At 38.1% G+C, this 22,091-nt stretch overlaps 2 protein-coding genes across 3 annotated transcripts; one reads left to right on the top strand and one right to left on the bottom strand.

Moving 5' to 3' along the window:
- Nucleotides 1-5,618: 5,618 nt before the first annotated feature.
- ccp110 (centriolar coiled-coil protein 110) lies at nucleotides 5,619-12,952 on the top strand. Its single transcript, XM_030141192.1, is given in 14 exon segments — nucleotides 5,619-5,765; nucleotides 6,547-6,675; nucleotides 7,273-7,831; nucleotides 7,834-8,475; nucleotides 9,177-9,298; nucleotides 9,442-9,619; nucleotides 10,163-10,272; nucleotides 10,396-10,512; nucleotides 10,879-10,980; nucleotides 11,060-11,176; nucleotides 11,408-11,481; nucleotides 11,575-11,640; nucleotides 11,723-11,782; nucleotides 12,149-12,952. Coding segments are annotated over 14 exon segments (2,499 nt in total). The 3' UTR covers nucleotides 12,225-12,952.
- A 1,597-nt stretch (nucleotides 12,953-14,549) lies between these two features.
- LOC115424087 (uncharacterized) lies at nucleotides 14,550-19,446 on the bottom strand. 2 transcript variants are annotated; one of them, XM_030141193.1, is made up of 6 exons: nucleotides 19,250-19,446; nucleotides 19,018-19,102; nucleotides 18,771-18,889; nucleotides 18,470-18,550; nucleotides 17,076-17,156; nucleotides 14,550-16,992 (listed from the first exon to the last, which is right to left on the bottom strand). In XM_030141193.1, exon 6 carries the CDS (start codon nucleotides 16,724-16,726, stop codon nucleotides 14,813-14,815), a length of 1,914 nt encoding a protein of 637 aa, XP_029997053.1. In that variant the 5' UTR covers nucleotides 16,727-16,992; nucleotides 17,076-17,156; nucleotides 18,470-18,550; nucleotides 18,771-18,889; nucleotides 19,018-19,102; nucleotides 19,250-19,446; the 3' UTR covers nucleotides 14,550-14,812. The 2 variants fall into 2 exon arrangements, with proteins under 2 accessions (XP_029997053.1, XP_029997054.1); XM_030141194.1 differs by lacking the exons at nucleotides 17,076-17,156; nucleotides 18,470-18,550; nucleotides 18,771-18,889; nucleotides 19,018-19,102; nucleotides 19,250-19,446 and adding an exon at nucleotides 17,337-17,355.
- Between the last annotated feature and the right edge of the window lie 2,645 nt (nucleotides 19,447-22,091).

Genomic DNA, 22,091 nt, shown 5'->3' with positions numbered 1-22,091 from the left:
CAGTGATTCCTGTGGCTAAAATACACCGGCGGTCTACTTGACTTTATACAGTGAACAGATAAAAATGGATAAATCATTAAGCTTGACAATACAAGTAGTTGCCCATTTACGATCCCGAAAAAGAAAGGCGTTGCCCTAACTAACGTTCGCTTTTCCCGCACACGGTCATATTTCCGTTGGGAGGCCGGCGTCACTTACGTCCACCTTATATGGTAAAAATGACCATATTTGGATTAGACCATAAAGAGCCCAACAAATTGTTTTATAAAATAACGCCTCTTAGTGGCCACTGATAAAATTACAGACATAAAAATAAAAGCATGAACTGTCACTGTTAAATTCTCACGGGAAGAGCAAAAAAATTAATTCAACTTTTAACTATTTATTAATGTGTAAAAGGCTGTAGCTCCTGTGTGTATATATTTATTATCTTTCTACCTTATTGTGCGTATTTTAACTGTTTTTTTTTTTTAAACAATACATAAGAGACATTTATTTCTTTTTTACTTTTGACTCAAGAGCATGCAACAGAATTCCAATGTACTTACTTGTACTCAAATAGCTATTAACTCTCTTTATCCATCCATTTATCTGTGTCTGGTTTTCATATACTTTTTTTTCCAATATATGTAGGGCTCCTCAGGGGAAAATGTGCTTAGTTTGCTTAATTTGTTTAAGTCAGATTAGCTCAGTTCCTTCCATTGGATAATTACAGCTGTGATTAATGTTTCAGGTGCAACTGATGCAGTCAGTAGCTTCTGGTTTCTTAAACAATCATCAGCTTGTAGAGAGCACAAAGACAGGACTGTGATTCATTAGAAAAAGGTCATGTGGTCTGGTTAGTGTAGAGTGTTCCAAGTGATGGGCACATCAGAGCAAGAAGGCAGATGAAGTGATTACCCATCATGCCTAGAGCCGCACTTCAAGCCTGTAGGGGTAGTGTTAGGGTTTGGGTTGATACAGTTGATTAGGTCTACATTGACATTGCATAAGAGGCATACATTAGCTAAAGGTGATCCAATTGGGTGTGCATGTGTGTTTTTAATTTATTTTTGTCCCAGCGGTGTACCTCCTACTACCTCCCTACAAAAACAAACAACAAAACAATCACCATCTACTCTAGGTGATGTCTTTGTGCCTTGATGAAAAGTAACTGCTGTAGCCAAGAACTATACTTTGGCCTGAGTGTATGTTAAGATCACTGTTCAAATGTAAATTAGTCTGTTTACAACGTCTTTAAATAACCGGAGAAAACCTGAAAAACTGGAAATCCATCATCTGTGGAATGATGGTGATGTGATCCTATTGTCCCTGTGATCATGTGACTACAATATGTGAAAAGCCTACATGATTGAGCCCAGTCCATCTGCTCTGACATACAGGTTGTTCAATGTCTGTGTGTTTGTCTGCGATCACTGCCATGAAGATCTTAATGTTTTTAATATTCGTGAGCTACTTCTCTGGAGTGCAGCTTAAAGACATAGATCGCTGTAAGTTGATTTAACAGTACATTTCTCATATGCTCTAACTTTGGTTTTCTCATTTAGATAGATTCAGTAATTTGGCTAGTCTATATGTTTTCGTGTTTGCTTTGTTATGGCTGTTTTAAAGGTTTACCTGATTTGTTTTGACAGACGCCTATTGTGAGAGTTGCATAACAACAGCACAAGGTAAATGAATTATTAGATCATTCAGCTCATCTTTAACCATGAAGCACTGTTTTAAAATGATACACACTAAGTGACTGTGTTGACTATATTTAACCCATAAAGATCCAAACATCCACCATCTACCAATTATCTACTGATCTAAACTGTTTAATACCTGTTAATCCACTAATCCTATCAATATATCTAAATAATTGGTGTAAATGCAGTTTGTTATCTTTTCATGATCATCAGATATGACCCATCTGGACGTCAAAGGCTTTGTAGTGAACGTGGAAACATGGTCATCTTCTACCAACATTGATTTCACCAGTAAAACCCATGGAGTTGGGTCAATGACAGTGGATGGGACACACTTATTTTTACTTTTAATTAATGATATATTTTGCTGAAAAAGTCCTTTTTCTTCAGTTTTCTCTATATTTGATATAATAATCCTAAACTTTACTCTGAGCTTTTATTAACATCTACATGTTTAGTAAATTAAATGCTGGAAAATACCTGATATTCACTTTAAAAAAAAACAACAAAAATTTAGAGGATGAAATTATAATAAATGATGACAAACCACTTAAGGACGGTTAAATATACAGAAAAAAATCATTTGGGAACTGCCACAAATGTCATACTGGGTCCTTATGGGTTAAATGAATAATTGTGCTTAATTATTTATTGTAACTACCACTTTTTTCTGAACATGACAGTATATTTTTACATAGAAAATAAATAAAATATCTGTGCACTATACTCTCAGAGATGAGAAACCTTGAAGGAAGTCACAGTGAAAGAAGACAGGCTGTGATTGAAAACCTCTTCAGTGGTGAAGTGTGTAAGAAACTGCAGACCAACAAAAATGACGTCTCTAAAGACAAAATGACAATGTCCGCAGACATTGTTAGGTAAATCAGGATGAGGTTGTGCATGTTTTTGTCTTTTGTTGCAGTTTTCATATGTTTTTTTCCTCAAATATACATCCAGATTCTCACCATGAGAAGTTCGTGAAGCTTTGGTGAGTAAAGAACCAAAGAACCTGGGACTATTGTCCTGTGTATGAGCAGCTACAGCTGTTCAGGGGTCAAACGCCATTCATTTCAGGTATATTTGGTTTTATTTATCATAATAATTATCATTATCTTTAGTAATTCCATTATTACTGTGTTGTGATGTATACAATTTAATGTATGTTCCAGGACTCCACATCCAACTTTTACAGAAACGAGACATTGAAGCGCTACTTCAACAAAACAAGGAAATTGTTCGGTATTGCTAAACCCACACATTCAGGTTCACCTGTATCCTCAAGAGAATTATGTGTGAAAACAGCTACATCTTACTATTGCTATTCAGTATGGGATGTTTTGTTGCATATATAACTTTGATTGTCTGTACAACAATTTGCTCTTTGAACAAATGTTCATAACTTGCCTACATCATGTCTGAGCAATGTAATAAAACACAGGGGCCTGAGGACCCTATGCTTTAACACAATATTGAGTGTACATTTTAATTTAATCATTTGCCATTATACTTTGATGAAGCCAGGCAGCAAGCACTGGTATCCACAACTGTAATGACAAAATATTATTTCAGAGTTATTAACCTTTCATACATAGTGGTCACTACAGTGGACAGTGATTCTACAGCTATTCTCTTATATATTCATGGGTTTTGTTGTTTTAGTTCCATATCAGCCAACACAGTGGACGCTTGTTGCATCATCACAAACACTGCAAGTCATATCATACTGTAACTTTGCTGTCCTTGATAAACCTGATCTGCAATACCATGTTTGAGTGTAAATCAATAGCTAATGTTATTAGACTGTAATTAACAGGTTCTTCTTTCTTTCTTTCTTTCTTTCTTTCTTGTCTTCCTTTCTTCTTTCTTTCTTTCTTTCTCTTACTTTTTTTTTCTTTTTGCATATTATCTCCATGAAGTGAGTAATAACTAATATTGAAGTATGCTAAAATATGAGGAAAACATCAGATTAGCAGCATTATAAATATTTTTATTTCATAGTTTTCGCCACTTTATATCAAAAATGAAATAATGGTGTCCCAGCTGAGTGGACGTTTTTGCAACTGTGAAAAATAGGTTCATAAAAAAAAAAAAAATGTCAATCACATGGGGTTTTTTTTTATTTGTTTCGTTTTGTTTTTTCCCCATGCCTAAAGAGGAATAAAATCTTGATTAAGGTTCTCATAATTCATGCATGAAAGGGTTAAACAGATCCTCTCTTCCTGGATAGTAAATCAGTGGGACCTGTATTATTATCTACACAGTGCTGATGAGTCCAGAGACAGGAATATGACAGTGTGCAACCCTCCAGGGGCCCCAGACTCCCACTGCACCCTTACAACTACATCAGGCTTTTGAATGACAAATACTGTTGCAACATTAATAGTGATATCTTTGTTTGGGAATGTTGAGAACTACACAAAATTATCAACAGGCCCAAGGACTGAATGATGAGTTGTTCTGTATACCCTTCCTGCCTGAGGAAGGAAGGGTGGTGTTCTATAATGCAAAGTATTTACTGGTAAATTCCATTGGATGGTTGCCTGCAAAATCCAGAGTTGAAAGTGTAGGGAATAGGGAGTTAAATAAGCCATCGAAACATTTTGTAATATCTTTAATTAGAGACAGGGATTAGACCAATCTTTTGATCTTTCAACTGGGATAATTTTATAAATAAATGGTGAGGAAAATGATCTCGTTCCATTTTTCTCATTGTTTTAACCTTGACTTTTTGCTCGTGTATTTCTACGATTAACCACGATATAACAGACACGGCCGTTAATATCACTTGAAATAAAAGTAAAATCAATAATTTACTCTTAAAACAATTTCAATTTTTACAGACAAAGCTATTGTTTCGGGATTTCCCCTAGGTAAGGTGAAGTGGTCCTCACCGGGACCATATTGGAACGCGGCCCGTTTGCTGTTGCTAGGAGGCGCTGTTGGAGCCCGGAAGAGTTAACATGATGATGTGCAACCCGAGATTGAGAGGAGAAACCTAATGTCCATGCTGTAACCGCCACTTTATTGTTTCCCCCGTGACATTTGTGCGTCCCTTATACTCGCCTTCGGGAACAAAATGAGAGGAGATATTACTTTTTCTCCATTGTGAAGGTAAAGAAAAGGGCAAAGCGGTAGACTGTGGTGTAGAAATGTCATTTTACCACCGAACATCTGTATAATAAACGCATTTGGGGCTTCAGATATGGTCCCCCAAATTTAATATTCTTCATTTTAAATCTTCAAATACGCTCCGATGTCAAGCTTGTTCTAAGCTTTATAGAAAAGAAGACCATTCTCACCCATACTGTGCTGTCACTAGGCTGTAAAATCAGGTTGGGTAGCTCCGTATGTAGCTAATTAACGCTAGGGCGGTTGAGGATCAGGGCAGCATTATGTACAATTCAGTTCTGAACACTGATCATTTTATAGGTTAAAATTTAGGTAGAACGTATGCTTATGATACTATACCCACAAAGCCAATTACGCCAAATTTGATGTAACATATATATGGCTGACGCCCTGTGGTAAAGATACCTGTCATCAAAGGTTCTGTACAGTCAAGCCCATGTGCTGACAGACCTTTTCTGAAACACAGCCTGTATTGATTACAAATAGGATTCTAGGAGACACGGAAATGGAAGTCATTCAACAGCAAGGTCTAACAGAAAGGAATGGCAGGAATGTGATGAGTGTGATAAAACTACTAAAAGCCACAGATCCTCTTTTGTTGAAGCTATTTGTCCTGCTTCCTCTTGATTCCAGATGGTTATTCCTCCACAGACCTCACCCACTGGAGTCTTGGCTCACTTGACAATTGATGTGCAGACATACATCTAATTTGACACTCTCCATTTAATCCAGCAGCTGGGTTACGAGGCTACATGGTGTATGTTTCCTGTTCAGAGTGTGGGATGTGTGGGTTGTCCAGAGATGGAAAGCTATGAGGAGTTCTGCCTGCGGAGTCTGGTCATGCTGCAGGAGGAGGGGAAATTTAAGAAGTCGACATGTGAGCCTCTGTATTCCCTGAAGACACACTCTGTCATCCTCTTCCATGGAAGAGCTGTGCTTTCACCTCTGGTAAGGAAGAAAAAAGCACACAAAACCAGTTCTTTATTGCTCAGCTTTCTTCATTAAAAGCATGTATAATAAATTGTAAGTTGTTGTTTGATGAGGCTTACAAATAGCTATTTTGTTGCCATTCATTTACCTGCTGTTAATTATTAAATGATAGTACGGCTTTGTTTTACATCTCTTCTGTTTTTATGCAGCATACATAAATGTACTTTTATGCAGCATACATAAACATGAAATTACTTACTCAGTTACTCTATTTACGGTATATGTACTTAAAGTGTACTTCAAGCATAGATTATAGATTTGTACTAACATACACCCTTACATGGTTTGAAAACAGTAAATGTATAATTTTGGGAAAGACCCTTATTTCTTTGTGAGTGTATGTAAAGCATGTGGCCTGACTAGTCCCAATTAGATCAGCAGTTGGCAGGGGGAAAGAGAGAGGGGATAATTGTTGATGTCAAAGCTGTTTGATGTTAGTCAGGAGAAACTGATCTGCTGTTCACTGCTGACAATTAGTTTTTGGGAAACTGCCAGATGATTCAGATGTTGGTACAATGCATTCACGTAAAACAAAACAAAAACACAGGATGTGTGTGCTTTAGGGCAATTAGATAGTGTAATGCCTAAAAAATAAATAACATGAAAGCCCATCATAAGGTATTTTTCAGTGATAGTTTTAAGTGTATATTGCTTTTTCTTGAATCTGTAATGTGGAAAGTTGTATCAAGTTTAGCCTAGGGGGTCCAAATATTTTAACATGTTTACTTTCTTTGTACAGCTGAGTGCAGAGCAGCGTAATGAGATGTGTGACTATAGGCAGCAAGCAGTCCAGCTGGAGTTGGACAGACAGAGCCAACACAAGAACAAGCTCTTGGCTCGGGTTCAGGACATCGTGGACCAGGTTCAGGTCAGTGGCACATTATACTCACAGGTCCAGGTGTGGCCAGGTGGAGAGCGGCAGTGGTGTTGTGAAAATATTAAATGTGCATTTAACATAATAAATACAACTGCAAATTCATTATTTTCCATAGAACAGATTTATTAGTTCCATATTCAAGTTATAAATGACATATCATACAACTACATACTACTATTTACTATTTATAATACTATTTACTATTGTTTGAAAAATATCAGGTTTTATTTAAAATTGTGTTCAAATATGAAATGGGTCTGTGTTCAATCCCAGGACATAGCACAAAAACTAAATTATAGTCTGTCCCAGAATCTCTAGCGACATTTTCAGACTTGAGTACAGATGGCTGACTCTGCACTTTTTTCCAGTGGGCTGTGCTATTTTTACATGGTGGTAATTCAACATCCACGGAGATGATGGATCCACCTGCAAATCTGCTCTGAACATTTTCTGGGCATCAAATAATGAGGAAACATCAGTAATAATTTATTGCTACGCCTGCCGTGGGATGTAGAACCATATTTTTTGCCAGTTTGTCAATTGTTAAGACAAATAATGACAACTGTTTGTTATTTTTTTAAAAATCAGATACATAAAGTGCCAGATGAAGATGTTGGAAAGCTGCCAGTTTGTAAATCTTCAACTGTCAGTGGTTACACCCTGGTCACTGACTCGCCAGGACTTCCTCGGGACTCTGGATTTGGGCTTCAAACAAATGAACCTCCTGCCTCACCATGCTGTGAAACTCCCATCCCTAATTGCCACAAGGCAGTGGAAGAAGAGATGGTGAAAAAGGAAGAGAAGAGTGACGAGGAAGATGAAGAGGATGATATTAGCTTGGATAGCCTTCTCAAGAAATCCAGGGAGTATGTGAAGAGAGAACAGGGTCAGAAAGTCGTCCACACAGTCACCCGGACTCTCCCGCCTGACAGCGTCCCTGACACTGACAATGTGAGCTGCAGTCCCATGAGGGACAGTGGCATTGAGTTTGGTTTCAGTCTACACCACAGTCCAACTGGTCCACCTCAAACCCAGATCCAGCATCAAACGCTTTTCGACCCCAGTTTGCAGCAGTCTGGCTGCCCTTTCACCGAGTTTACCTGACTGGAATACCCCCTACCCAGTCCAGAGTCCACCGTTAGTCCTCATGTACAAGACGCCGTCCACGTCCAGTTTCTACTGGTAACATCCATATCTCATTCCCAGTTGGCCCAGCAGACCTTATTCCCCGAGGCCCAGGAAGATCAGGGGAGCGTGTTGGTGTGGCCGATTGCGGAGAGCCGTTCTCAGGGGCCAGAGGGTCCACTGATCACTGGGGGTCACTGGGAAGTGATTGTGGTGATAGCGTTCAAAGAGGTGGCAGTCGTCGATCTAGCCACTGTGGCACCAGCCCAGTACAGGAAATCTGCAGTCCCATCAGCACTTCAGGGTCCAGCCCAAGTGGACCCCTTGATCATCTGACAACAGGATTTCGCCGGCGTTGCCACACTCTGGACAGCCAGCTGCACACATACAACTCAGCTGAATCCATCGACCGCAGTCAAGAAAGGATCCCACGTTTTATGGCAGGAGTTACGTGGTTGGGCCCAGGTCGGCGAGCTGCTGCAGCCCCCTTGAACCAGTCATATGACATAGAGAACCCCTCACCATATCTGATGAGGCCCCGAGTGACGTCTGACTTGTCTCAAGTGAAAGTCAGGATGGAGCCAGATGACCCTCAGGGGTTGAACAATACAAGAGTCACACAAACCGCTCTCAGAAATGCATCAGAAGCACAGGTCAACACGTCAGGTAAGTGCATGTTTATTTAATCCTTACAGTAATGAAAACAGAAAATTAAAAAAGCTAAAACAGAACAACTCACAAAAATGAAAACAAAAAATTGCATTCATCACATACATATTCCACCCACAGCAGCTTTGTTACCATGCCAGCAGATGTCAACATATTGGTTGGCTCAATTAATTAGTGAAATCTTATATTTAAAAACACCCACACTGATCGTAGATTGGAGTTTTGTTCTGTATAAAGCTGCACAATTAATTAAATCAAATTATAATTGCAGTCTGCGTAATTATATAATTGCTAAAGGAAGTCATTTAAAAGGTCCAGACTTCCATTACATGGGTTCCAGAAAACATCCATTTATCCCAAAAGGTCTGTAAATTATCCTATTCGTTGAGCGTTACTGGTGGTATGAGGTTCAACACAGCTCTGCATGTATTACATATAATGGAAAAAACAGGGAATATGTGCAGTAGACCTCCACCAAACTGAGTATATTAAAGACAGTATGTTCAAAGTAGCAGGAATTTGGCTAAATATCCATGCAAATAACACTGCCAAGTTATGTAATTAACGTACAGCCCTAATATTTATTACAGTGCAATATTAGGGAAAAATTATGATATACAGTAGAAAAACACAAAGTTTAAAAAAAAAGAAATTAAGATGATAAAAGCCAGATATTTTGTGTTTTTGCACATCAACAGAGGAGACTCAGAGGCGAGCACAGGCTCTGGAGGACATGCAAAGGCGTCTGCAGGAGGAGCACGCCCTGCAGATGTCCTGTCTCCTGGCTGAGCAGGAACAAGAGCAACATCGCCTCCGTCTGGTAAATATATGTACTGCATGATATGTACGATCACTCGTGTTCGAATCTCTTCTTCTTTAGTTTTTCCAGAGTAAATGTCGGATGTTGTATTGGTGTGTGTGTTTTTTCTGCGTTAACATGTGTTTTTGTACATGTGTTATAAGGAGCTTGAGGTGACAGAAAGGAGAATGAAGGAGCGGGGGCGCGTGCGTCCTCTGAGCGCAGATGTTTCCAGCTGGAATCGTAGATCTGTCAATGACATCTGCCCTGTTATTAGCCCATCCTGCCCAGCGCTGAGCCCTGCTCACACACCTAATGAACGCTCACCAGGACACAGTATAGGTACCACTTAACAAAGTTCACATACAGTCATGGAAAAAAATTAGTAAACCACCCCTTGTTTTCTTCAATTTCTCTTTCATTTTAATGCCTGGTACAACTAAAGGTACATTTGTTTGGACAAATATAATGATAACAACAAAAATAGCTCATAAGAGTTTAATTTCAGAGCTGATATCTATCCATTTTCCATGGTTTTCTTGATAATAACCAAAATCACTTCAGTTCTTACATCAACAGCTATGGCATTGTACTGCCAAAAACAGTGCTTTTAGGCATTCCATGTTTTCTTTTCTGTCTGTTTCAGTCACATGATACACACAGGAGTTAGTACTTGATTGCATAACCATAGTTTCTGATGACTTTTGATGGTCTAATAATTTTTTACCTAACTGTATTACTGTGTTAGAGACTGTAAACAGTATACATGTTCCAAATTGATCGGTATTATATTATTCATTTTTTGTCATTGAAATAGTAACATAATGTAAAAGCTTCAGTTTGAACTGTGTGTAGTATATGAAAGTGTCTGTATATTTTCTCCAGGTTTTCCTAGTCCTGTGAATTCCAGTGTGACCTCTCCTTCTGTCCAGTCTCCTGTCAGTCTGTGGGGGTCCACATGGGCAGCAAGCAAACCTCGGCCAAGGCTAAGTGTGGTGAGTTTACCTCTGAAACAAGAGTGCACCTTAGAATAACAGCAGTAGACTGACCTTTATTTCTTAAACCTTTTTTCGTGTAACAAACTTCACCTTCCAATGTTCTTATGTTATCTCCTCCAGGTTCTGACATCTGAACAGCAGAAAGCCTTCTGTCGAATTAGTGCCATAACTCGGGGCTTCCTCACACGCAGACTGCTCAAAACAGAGAAGGTCAAACATCTGCGCCAGACAATTGTGGTAAGATTAAACTATCACACTCACCCAATACGGTGACAGAGGATAACCCTAATTCCAGAAAACTGTGGATGCTGCGTAAATGTAAATAAAAACATAATGCATAATTGCAAATCTCATGAACCTATGGTTTACTTTTTTGCCTCCATACCAGCTTTAGAGAGATCTATTGTTACTGCCTAAGTCAAAAATGACCTTGTGTTTTAATAGTACATTTTCTCAGTTTAAACATTTGACATGTTTTCAGTGTTTTACTGTGAATAGGATTTGGTTTTATGCCAATGTGTACTGTATAATCTATTACATTTGTAGGTCTCCCTAAAATTGCACTTAAATTAATCCACATATGTATCATGTATGCACTTTTAGGACACACAGGAGTTCATCCATTCATTCCAAACTGAAGCCTCAGTAAAGAAATGCAACTACTCTGCACAGGATCTCTCCCTGCAGGAGAGAGTCAGAGCTCAGGTAGGAATGTGCAGTTCCTGTCAATCACCAACAGAGGTCCATCCTCCTTCATATTTGTGTGTATATTTTTGTTTTTCAGTTGCGTGCAGCCCTTTATGACATCCATGAAATCTTCTTTCAAATGCCTCTGGAGGATCGTTTAGGATTGCTGCAGCAGGACAGGGAGCTGCGAGTAGAACGGAAGCTACGCGACATGGTAACCAGATAATACAGGCCTAAAGCTCAGAAATACATTTTACTCCACTTCCTCTCTGCAGCAAAGCTTATTTTATTATTACTTTGGATAAAAGGTGAAACATAGCAACCTTTAATATATTACTTGTGAACATTTGTATAAAAACAACACAAAATAATTCACAGGATGATTAACTCATAATTTTTCCTTTTTTTTTTTTTTTTTTTTTTTAACTTTGATTCTAACCTATAGGAAAAAGCAAAGTGTCCCAAGGAAAGAGTGTTTTTTTCTGCTGCCACACAGAGGTCCCTCGACAGAAAAAAGAGGTAAAATAGTTATATGAACACTTCTTCTAGATTTCACCGTTTGCAAAGATGCAGTGTGGCCTTTGTTTACTACATCATTTGTACATCTTCCAGGGCTGGTGAATCTCCAGCTCAGACCAGGAAGATGCACCAGAAGCCAAAGAGCCCCACTACTAACAGGTATTAAATACAGCGTCACAAATATATAATCACCTTGTAGTGATATGACAATTAACTCTCTACATGTAATTTCTTTCCTCAGGGTTCTAAAGCCAAACCAAGGCCAAAATTCTCCTGCATCAGGCCAACTAAACCGCCAGGGGTAGGTTTCTACTTCTGTTTGGTTCATCATGCCAACCCAAACTGACTGATATTCTGCTTATTGACTCCTTTATGTATGACATTGTTTTAAATTTTATTTTAAGCTTTTACTAACATTTTATTTTAAACTGTAAAGCACTTTGTGATTTATCTGTGAAAAGTGCTATATAAATAAAATTTACTTATATTTCACAGAAAAGCAAAAACCTGTCAATCTATATCACAATAAAGATAGTACTAATAATGAACTGGGACTCCAGCATAACTCAACTCTTGCTTAACTAAACACTTTACAGACAAATACAAATTTCAGCTTGCACCACAGTTTTTGTAGTTGTCTCATGTGATATTTGCTGTTTCCTCTCAGGAGCTGGTACAAGAAGACCCCAGAGGAGAGGCTGAGGCGCTCAGACAGCCTGAAGAAGCAACACTCTCTGGGTTAAGAGGTTCCTTAGTAAATCTTCTGACCTGTCAACTTGAATTTGTTTTTGTTTTTTTTTGTCTTTTTATACTGACCTTGCACCACTGAAACAGTCAGCGCTGCTAACCATATGATTGTGTTTTAGTAAAGTTTAAATGATTGTATTCACTTCAACACTTATATGATGATGAACATTGTCACGGTGATTGTTTTTGACTATTGTAGCTTGCTAAAATAGTTTCCAGCACCCCTAACTGATGAACTGTTATACACAAGACTCATGTGTAGCTGAATAGTTCATGTGAAGTATTAAATGAAAAAGTAGGTGCATTTTACACATTTTAAATGTCCTTCGATGTAAGCTAGAAAAAGTCAGAGCTAAAGGGAAATAAGTTGAACATTTTCAGCTGTGCCTAAGAACTATGCCTTTGCTAGCATGCATATATTACTAATTGTTGATAAACATTTAGTGCATACATCTGTATATAACTTTACAAACAAAAGCTTCATGGTTATTGTCACATGATGTAGTTGCCATAAAAATACAGAATATTTGAGTGTGTATGATTCCTTTATTTAAGTTATTTATTCAAGGGCTTTAATGACCTACTTGTGCTTTTTTTCTGTATTTACTGGTGCTGAGCTACCTTTTGTACTACACGCTCTGAGACATTTCATTTGATGTAAGTCAATGCCAAATAATAATAAAAAACAATGTAATGCATTTGTTGACACATGGTTGTGTTGTGCATTAATGTAGATTCACATAAAAGCAGATGGACAACAGACAACAGTGACATTTTCTCTGGAAACTTAACTGATGAATAAAATTTCTAAATCTCCTTTTTTTAAATTTAGTTTTGATGTTTCCATTGACCAGGGTGAATTAATTTTTCATTGTTGACTATTCTTATAAAGTCAAAGATAAATATCAAATCCCAAACATCCGAACATTCCATTAAATAAATACTATACATTCCAAACATCCATGAAATTTCAAAGGGGAGGCAAGGGGTATAGTCTGTGGTTGGGTTTGTTTGTTAACACTCTAGCAGAAAAAGTATTGTTGAATTCATACCAAATTGGGTTTATAGACTGCCAGTGACACAGAATAGATTTGATTACATTTTTGGAAAAGTAGGTCAAAGTTCACATTTTTTATGAATTTTTTAAAATCTTTTTTTTTTTTCTCTCCCATTTACTTACAATGGGCAAAAAAATGTCTATAAAAACATCAATTTTATTTCAAGTTACTTCAAACTTGGCACATATATAGAGGCAATTGATATGCTGACATTAGCACATGCATAGACATGATGACATCAGCTGGATCGATTCCAAAATAAGCTACAATATCTGTGAGGGGCGGGGTTTGTTGTACCTGGCACCATTTGTTTAATGTTTTATTCTACTATTGTCCTAGTATTAGTCCATGATTTGAATGTCATTTTATGTGTTTGTATGCCTTTGTAAAGCACTTTGAATTGCCTTGTCTATGAATGGTGCTATACAAATTAATTTGCCTTACCTTGCCTTTGGCTAATTTACATCTGCAGTCCCCATTTACATTTCCTTCAGCTGTGGTGACTATTATTGCTCAAGTGTGTTTGGTCCAAGCACCATTTGCATACATAGATTTGCTTCTGATATTCTCTAGGAAGAAGGAAGGAATTGCACACACCATCCAACTTGAAATACTTCCTCCTTTAAATGCATTTTACAAAGTGTTATGAAAGACACTTGGTGCAGTTTTTCATCATTTCTGTAGATGATGTGAATTATGGATATAACTGGTTTGGTCTACATACTTCTTTATCTGCTTTACCACTATTTCATTCTTCTTTTATGTTACTAGATAATTTTTAGGTTCTTTACTACATCTTCTTATGTTGTCATGTTGGTTTACATGTGAAATTGTTGTATCTCAGTGGAACCTTCCTAGATGAATAAAGCATACATAAATAAAATAAAAGGTTAAAACAATTATAGTCTTTTGTTTTCTTCTACATATTGTAGTTCAGATGTTTATATACTGACTAAATCATTCAACCTCAGTGTGAACAGCCTCACCTATTATTTTTAAGTTTTAAAAGAGGATGCACTAGACATTTTCAACAGAAGATAGATGTAGACTGCAGACAGGACAGTCAAGCACATACATCCTATGATTAGCTCAGGTAGTCTATGCCATTACATGTAATGCTACTATAAACAGGTAAACTTTTAACACTTTTATATTTTTGTTTTTCAGATTTCTGAAAGTTCAGCTACAATTGTATACATTTGGATGGAAACTCACCTTATAAGTCAAATCACATGAGTTTTGCTTGACAAGAACGACAGATTATTGACAACTTCTTTCTTATTTATTTAATTACAAATGCACTGATACAAAATATACCCATAAATGCAAATAATCCTGCACAAATGACCTTGTGCCATACATGGTAGAGTGAAGCCAAGATAATATTTACATTTTTACAATAAATATAACAGTACCTCAACTATTACAACCAGGAAAACTTCAGAATTTTATTCACCTTTCACATCATTTGTGTCATTTTTCCCCACAGCTCTTCTGTATTTACATGTCCTTTAGCTGCGGTGACTCTAATATCTCTCATGTGTGTTTGGTACAGGCACAAGCAAGCCATTTACATACATACGTTTGCATCTGATGTTCTCTAAGAAGAAAGCTTTGAGCTGTCCTGTGCTCTCAGCTGTCACAAACACAGTCTTCGATGGTCTACAGGGAACAGTTTGTCCAAACAGTTCCACAGGTTTGGTGACATACATGTTTACCACAATGACTGGAATGACCTGGCACACACAGCTGGATGTGCACATACAGTTCTCTTTCAAAAGCAACAACATGTGTATTTCTCCATAGGACCCATTTGTAAGTTCAATAACACAGTCTGTTTTGTCAGACTTTTCAAAGTTTGTAGAGTGATAAACAGTGTGGCTGTAAGTGAATTTATCATAAGTTTCCACTGATTTGGCAAAAACTGGTCGATTAAAGAGTCTTTCTAGCATCAGTTTTATGGATTCTTTTAGATCCAGGAGATGTGCTTCTCCTAAGGGTTTGAAAGAGCTGCTGCCATCATTCCCTGGTGACATCTTGGTTAATAAACTGCTAAAATCTGAACAATGGTTATAAACTAAAGAACTAATGTGTCTGGGTATGTGTTGCCATGTGTGGAACTTCTCAGTAACGTGTTTTGCGTTGTAATTAATGGTTCTAAGCAGAGACCGTAAAGCTCCGTTGTTTCTCTCAAAACTGAATGCTGATGTAGCCCAGAGAGGGCCCCAGTTTAGTACACTTTTAGATAAGTGGATTAACTGATGACAGTTAAAGGATACGTTTTCTTCACCATAAAGTACTTTCATGTTTACAACAAAGTGCACCAAGTAGTCATGGGCCAACTGAAGGTCATCTTGGGATATTGATTCTTGTAGTAGAATGTGAATACTAAATGACAAGAGAAAAAAATGTTCAAGAAACTTGCCCGACAAGAAACGTGGTAGGACGTGTATGACATAAAACAAAAGGAACGCTCGCCACTCAGATGCTTTCCAACTGTCCCTACACTTCAGGGAGCGTGGAGATTCGGAAATTTCCACTGGTGGCTTTAGACCAAGAAGACAGCGGTCCATTTCTGAAATCTGTTCACCTACAAACCAAGGCTTTGCAGAATTACTTGGATCCAACCACAGAGACATCAGCTGTCTGGTCACACCAAGAAGAACTGAGTGCATGTACTCTGGGATAAATCCAAAAACCATGTCAAACTTTGGAATATTAGAGAGCAAACTATGTCCTTTTACTCCATTGTTGGGCTCTCCTGTGTGGTCTGCAGTTTCTGCATTATGTCTGAACATTTCATCTGATCGTGCCCTTCGCTTTTCTTTATCATATGTGTAGGATCTCATAGATCCTGAACCCTTTTTAACTGTTGTACCCGGATGTAAACACCAGTCACAACCGTGCTCACCATTAAATTTCTTGCAGTTTCGAAGGAGTGGCCTTGCCTCTGCATCGGAGGAGCAAATCACGGCGAAGACTTTTGAGGAGTGAACAGAGCCATTGCTGTCCATCCAGTGGAACGGATTTTGAGCTAAATCACAGCATTCATCTACGAAAGGTTTAAGAAATGCTTTCATCTCAGGATGTTTCGAACCAAACCAAAGTCCTGCAACTGCCACATTTTCCTTTCTTAAAGTATAAGGAAGTTCATTGATACTAAACTGCAGAGACCAAACTGAGTAGAACTGTCTATCTGGGTAAATGTGGAAACCATCACAATTCCATGACAGCGTAAGGTCATCAGCAGCCAGTATTTTTTGTTTAAGCAGATTCTGGTACATCCTACCATCCATAACATCCTTAATATCTTGCCCATGGTTGATAGTTTTCGGGAGCAGCTTAGTGCCATGGTACTTAAGGATGTCTTTCAAGAGGTCTTTCAGTGATGTAAACATGAAGAAGCTCATACTTTTCAAACTGGCTTCTCTGTTGAACATTGTGCCATATTTTATACAAGGAGCATCAGTGGGATTTTCCCCATGTAGTTTTGACAGGTTTTGCAGTAAAACTCGATAGATATGCCAGGAATCTTATCAAAGAGACTCTTAGATGCATCAGACAGGTTAGGGATGAGAAAATGGACCAAAGCCATTAGGTCACACTTCATAGTTTCTGTAAGATGATGACGCAGGGTGAACAGTATGGCAGCCAGTATGCCCTGTCTTTGACTTACTGTTGCACCAGGATAGACTGGATCATCACTCTGCAAAGACAAAATATTTCTGTAAACACACAGTAACACAATGATTTAAAGACAATGTGATGTAGCTATGTGAAATAACATACAGAATGACATGTCAATACGTCACTGCCACGATCTGTGCCTGTTGTTGAAGACTGTCCCAACCAGGAAAAAAGTGTTGAGTCCTGCATTTAAGAACACATTTATGATAGTTAAGGTGTTTGATTGTAGATGTGATGAATATTTCTAAAACCAACTAATGTCATGACTGGATAATCAGTTTGAGATATGCACGGGTCTGCAAAAAAAATGTCAAACTATGGCATAAAGAGAACACAGTCTGAATGCCTGTTCACAGAACTAACCGTTTCACTGCAATCTTCTGGATCTGAAGGTTCAATTTGCCTTCTCGATGTAGCTCAGCTACGAGTCTCCTTCAGTTTCCTACTGCAGTTTTTTCCCTTTCTCATCACCACTAACACACATACCCCCCCGCCTCTGCAGACAGCCTCCAACACACTTCCTGAGTTCAGATCACAACCAGACACCTACCAGTCCAGTTGATTTGCTGAACACATACTAGACTTAGAGCACAGTGAGACAGCGCCCAGTCCACTTTACCAGTTACAAGTTACATGCTGACATTTTACAAAACACCTAAAACAAACACTTACGTACAGTTTATCACAAATGACAGAGCTTCTTTAAAAACAGACTTCTACCGTAATCTAGAACACATGTTTTGTTTACATCCAATTTGGAATTTCAACAAAACATACATTTTGTATATTACAATACTGAGTATATTTACACATTCCTCTACTTTTTTACAGTCATGCTCAGACACACACACTCACTCAGATGAGTACACACACACACACACACACACACACACAAAATCCCTTTCACCCAGACCCCTGTGCTCTCCTCTACTCCCAGACTCACACACACTCACACCTTTTTTCTCTCTCTTCCTCTGTATTCACAGACTTCTTTTCTTTAGGTGGCATTAAGTAGACAAACATATTACTATTAATTAATTTCAGTATTTATTTACTGCAAAGACTGAGTGAGACAAGATAAAGCACAAAGTCACACAAGAAAGACAGACATACAAAAAGCCCAACCCCTAAAGGGGTCGGTCTTTATTGTGCAATGCGGTTATTGTGGTTTTTGTGCAATGTGGGTGTATGATTATATGAATACACAGACCACACTCAGAGTGTGTCTGTGTATGTGCGTTTTCCCCCTCTGTCCAACAGCATATTCCATTCAGTTGAAATAATCTGAGCTCCACTAGACACATAAAAAGTAGCAGAAGCAGGAGTGCTTCAGTGGATTATATTATATTTTAGATCTGATGAATATTTATAAAATCAACTAATGTCATGACTGGATAATCAGTTTGAAATATGCACAGATCTACAAAAAAAGTCAAACTATGACAAAGAGAACACAGTCAGTGTGAGATGCTGCTCAGTCTGTTCACAGAACTAACCGTTTCACCGCAATCTTCTTGATCTGAAGGTGTGTCAGTGTCCATCATCTCTTCATTGTCACTGTAACTTTGATTAAGACCCTGTTGTAGGAACACAAACCCATTTTTTATGTGAATAACATTCCATTACTCCACTTCTGCTGCATTCAGTGAAAATATTTCTGATGATCTTGTCAGTCTGTTTTTTCTTCAAGCAACTTCCCTTGAGTTTGTTATTTGTTAAAAGAGCTTTTATTCTTTCCACTCCTGCACACTATTCAAATGTCCATGTAAAAAACAGTATATGGCAGTTGTACAATACCTGTATGTGTTCCCTGAGTCTCATTCTGAATCTCACTCATGGTCCAATCTTGGGAATCAACATATTGAGGCTGTCTGAATTTCCAAGACTTAAGAACCTCTCCTTGCCAATACCTTCATCTGAAATGAAAACATAATCAAATGTTCATCTTTTCTGGTTCTCACATATAGAAAATACCCAACCCAACCTGTTCAGTATTAGTAGTAAGAATATGAAGTAAATTCCCACCAGGTCAGTATTAGGTTACCTTCAAACCTTTGGATGAACTGGCTGAGGTTCCATTCAGTTAATTTATCTCGGACAAAACTGCACGTCTTCATCAAGCAGTGTCACTGTGGAATAGATGGATATACAATAAATCCACCCAAATCCTGCAGAAACATGTTTTCACACCATGTAAGCAGTTTAATACTTTAGTGAAAAGCTGGAACATATTGACATTCTCAGACTAAGAAAAAACAACATCTAATCATACTTACAGTTTTGTCTCTTTGATTTTGAATGGGAGTTAATCCAACTCTCTGGTGTTGTAAATATTTTGTTATGGCTTTTTCTCTTCCCTCCCCTAAATAGTGTGCATCACATGGTTTACCTGGTTTACATGTCACTGCATGTGACAGTTTTTATGGAAATTCTGGTTGCTTCCTCCTTTGTTACATAATTTATTCATTAGCTTATCTCCAAAGCTGTGGGTACTGACTATCCGTCCACTCCCTTAACTGTCAAACATTTTCACTTTCAATTCCCAACCATCACTCTCTTCCCTGCAGTGATTTTCCACTCCAGGACAGGACACACGTAATTTGCAGATTTGCTGCCAAACATGAAGATGTTGATTCAGCTTCAGATTTCTGTTTGTACTGTACATTGATTTGGTCACAAAAGTCCTCACTAAAAAGAGACACACAATGTGCTTACTGTAAGATATTTGTAAAATCACAATAATGCCATAAATAGCTTTGAAATTATTATTTATTTTATTAATAATCAGAGGTGGGTAGAGTAGCCAAAAATTATGGTCAAGTAAAAATACTGTTATTTTAGGAAAATATTACTCAAGTACATGTAAAAAGTAGTCATCCAAATAATTACTCAAGTAAAAGTAAAAAAGCAGAAATATGTTTTCACACCATGTAAGCAGTTTAATACTTTAGTGAAAAGCTGGAACATATTGACATTCTCAGACTAAGACAATACAACTTAAACTATCGTGCTGTTTTGAATCTGTGTTTTTGTGATGTGACCGTATACGCACGTGGACAAAATTGTTGGTACCCCTCTGTTAATGACAGAAAAACCCATAACGATCACAGAAATAACTTGAATCTGACAAAAGTAATAATAAATAAAAATTTTATGAAAATTAACCAATGAAAATCAGACATTGCTTTTGAATTGTAGTACAACAGAATTATTTTAAAAAACAAACTCACGTGAAACAGGCCTGGACAAAAATGATGGTACCCCTAGAAAAGACTGAAAATAATTTGACCATAAGGACATGTTCAACCAAGGTGTGTCCTCCAATTAACATCACAGGTGTCTTCAAACTTGGAATCAGTGAGTCGGCCTATTTAAAGGGTGACAAGTAGTCACTGTGCTGTTTGGTGACACGGTGTGTACCACATTTAACATGGACCAGAAGAAGCGAAGGAGAGAGTTGTCTCAGGAGATTAGAAAGAAAATTACAGACAAGCATGTTAAAGGTAAAAGCTATAAGACCATCTCCAAGCAGCTGGATGTTCCTGTGACTACAGTTGCACATATTATTCAGAAATTTAAGATCCACAGGACTGTAGCCAACCTCCCTGGACGTGGGCGCAGGAGGAAAATTGATGACAATTTGAAGAGACAGATAACACAAATGGTAACAAAAGAGCCCAAAACAACCTCCAAAGAAATTCAAGGTGAACTCCAAGGTCAAGGTACAACAGTATCAGATCGCACCATCCGTCGATGTTTGAGCTAAAGTGGACTTCGTGGGAGACGACCAAGGAGGACACCACTGTTGAAAACCAGTCATAAAAAAGCCAGACTGGAATTTGCCAAACTGCATGTTGACAAGCCACAAAGCTTCTGGGAGAATGTCCTGTGGACAAACGAGACAAAACTGGAACTTTTTGGCAAGGCACATCAGCTCTATCTTCACAGATGCAAAAATGAAGCATACATGGAAAAGAACACTGTCCCTATTGTGAAACATGGAGGAGGCTGGGTTATGTTCTGGGACTGCTTTGCTGCATCTGGCACAGGGTGTCTTGAGTCTGTGCAGGGTACAATGAAATCTCAAGACTATCAAGGTGTTCTAGAGAGAAATGTGCTGCCCAGTGTCAGAAAGCTCGGTCTCAGTCGCAGGTCATGGGTCTTGCAACAGGATAATGACCCGAAACACACAGCTAAAAACACCCAAGAATGGCTAAGAGCAAAACATTGGACTGTTCTGAAGTGGCCTTCTATGAGCCCTGATCTAAATCCTATTGAACATCTGTGGAAGGAGCTGAAGCATGCTGTCTGGAGAAGGCACCCTTCAAACCTGAGACAACTGGAGCAGTTTGCTCATGAGGAGTGGGCCAAAATACCCACTGAGAGGTGCAGAAGTCTCATTGAAAGTTACAGAAATCGATTGATTGCAGTGATTCACTCAAAAGGTTGTGCAGCAAAATATTAAATTAAGGGTATCATCATTTTTGTCCAGGCCTGTTTCATGAGTTTGTTTTTTAAAATAATTCTGTTGAACTACAATTCAAAAGCAATGTCTGATTTTCATTGGCTAATTTTCATAAAATTTTTATTCATTATTACTTTTGTCAGATTCAAGTTATTTCTGTGACCATTGTGGGTTTTTCTGTCATTAACAGAGGGGTACCAACAATTTTGTTTGGTTTTAATGTGGAAACTCTTGCGTGTGTGCGTTGCTTCACTGTTCTACCAAGGAGCGGCAAGGATTACATCACAGACACGTTTTCTCTATAAATGTGCAACAATATGTTCAGTCCAGCAATACCAATGCAAATATACATGTACTCACACTTACAGTTTTGTCTCTTTGATTTTGAATGGGAGTTAATCCAACTCTCTGGTGTTGTAAATATTTTGTTATGGCTTTTTCTCTTCCCTCCCTAAATTGTGTGCATCACATGGTTTACATGTCACTGCATGTGACTGTTTTTATGGAAATTCTGGTTGCTTCTTCCTTTGTTACATAATTTATTAGTTAGCTTATCTCCAAAGCTGTGGTTACTGACCGTCCCTCCACTCCCTTAACTGTCAAACATTTTCACTTTCACTTCCCAACCATCACTCTCTGCCCTGCAGTGATTT

This window comes from Sphaeramia orbicularis, chromosome 8 (assembly GCF_902148855.1).
Source record: "Sphaeramia orbicularis chromosome 8, fSphaOr1.1, whole genome shotgun sequence".
Taxonomy (NCBI): domain Eukaryota; kingdom Metazoa; phylum Chordata; class Actinopteri; order Kurtiformes; family Apogonidae; genus Sphaeramia; species Sphaeramia orbicularis.
This window is presented reverse-complemented; position numbering and strand designations above follow the sequence as displayed.

What these genes read in the sequence shown, in the direction of transcription:
- LOC115424087 (XM_030141193.1), bottom strand. Translation starts at nt 16,726, where the DNA reads ATGTTCAACAGAGAAGCCAGTTTGAAAAGTATGAGCTTCTTCATGTTT.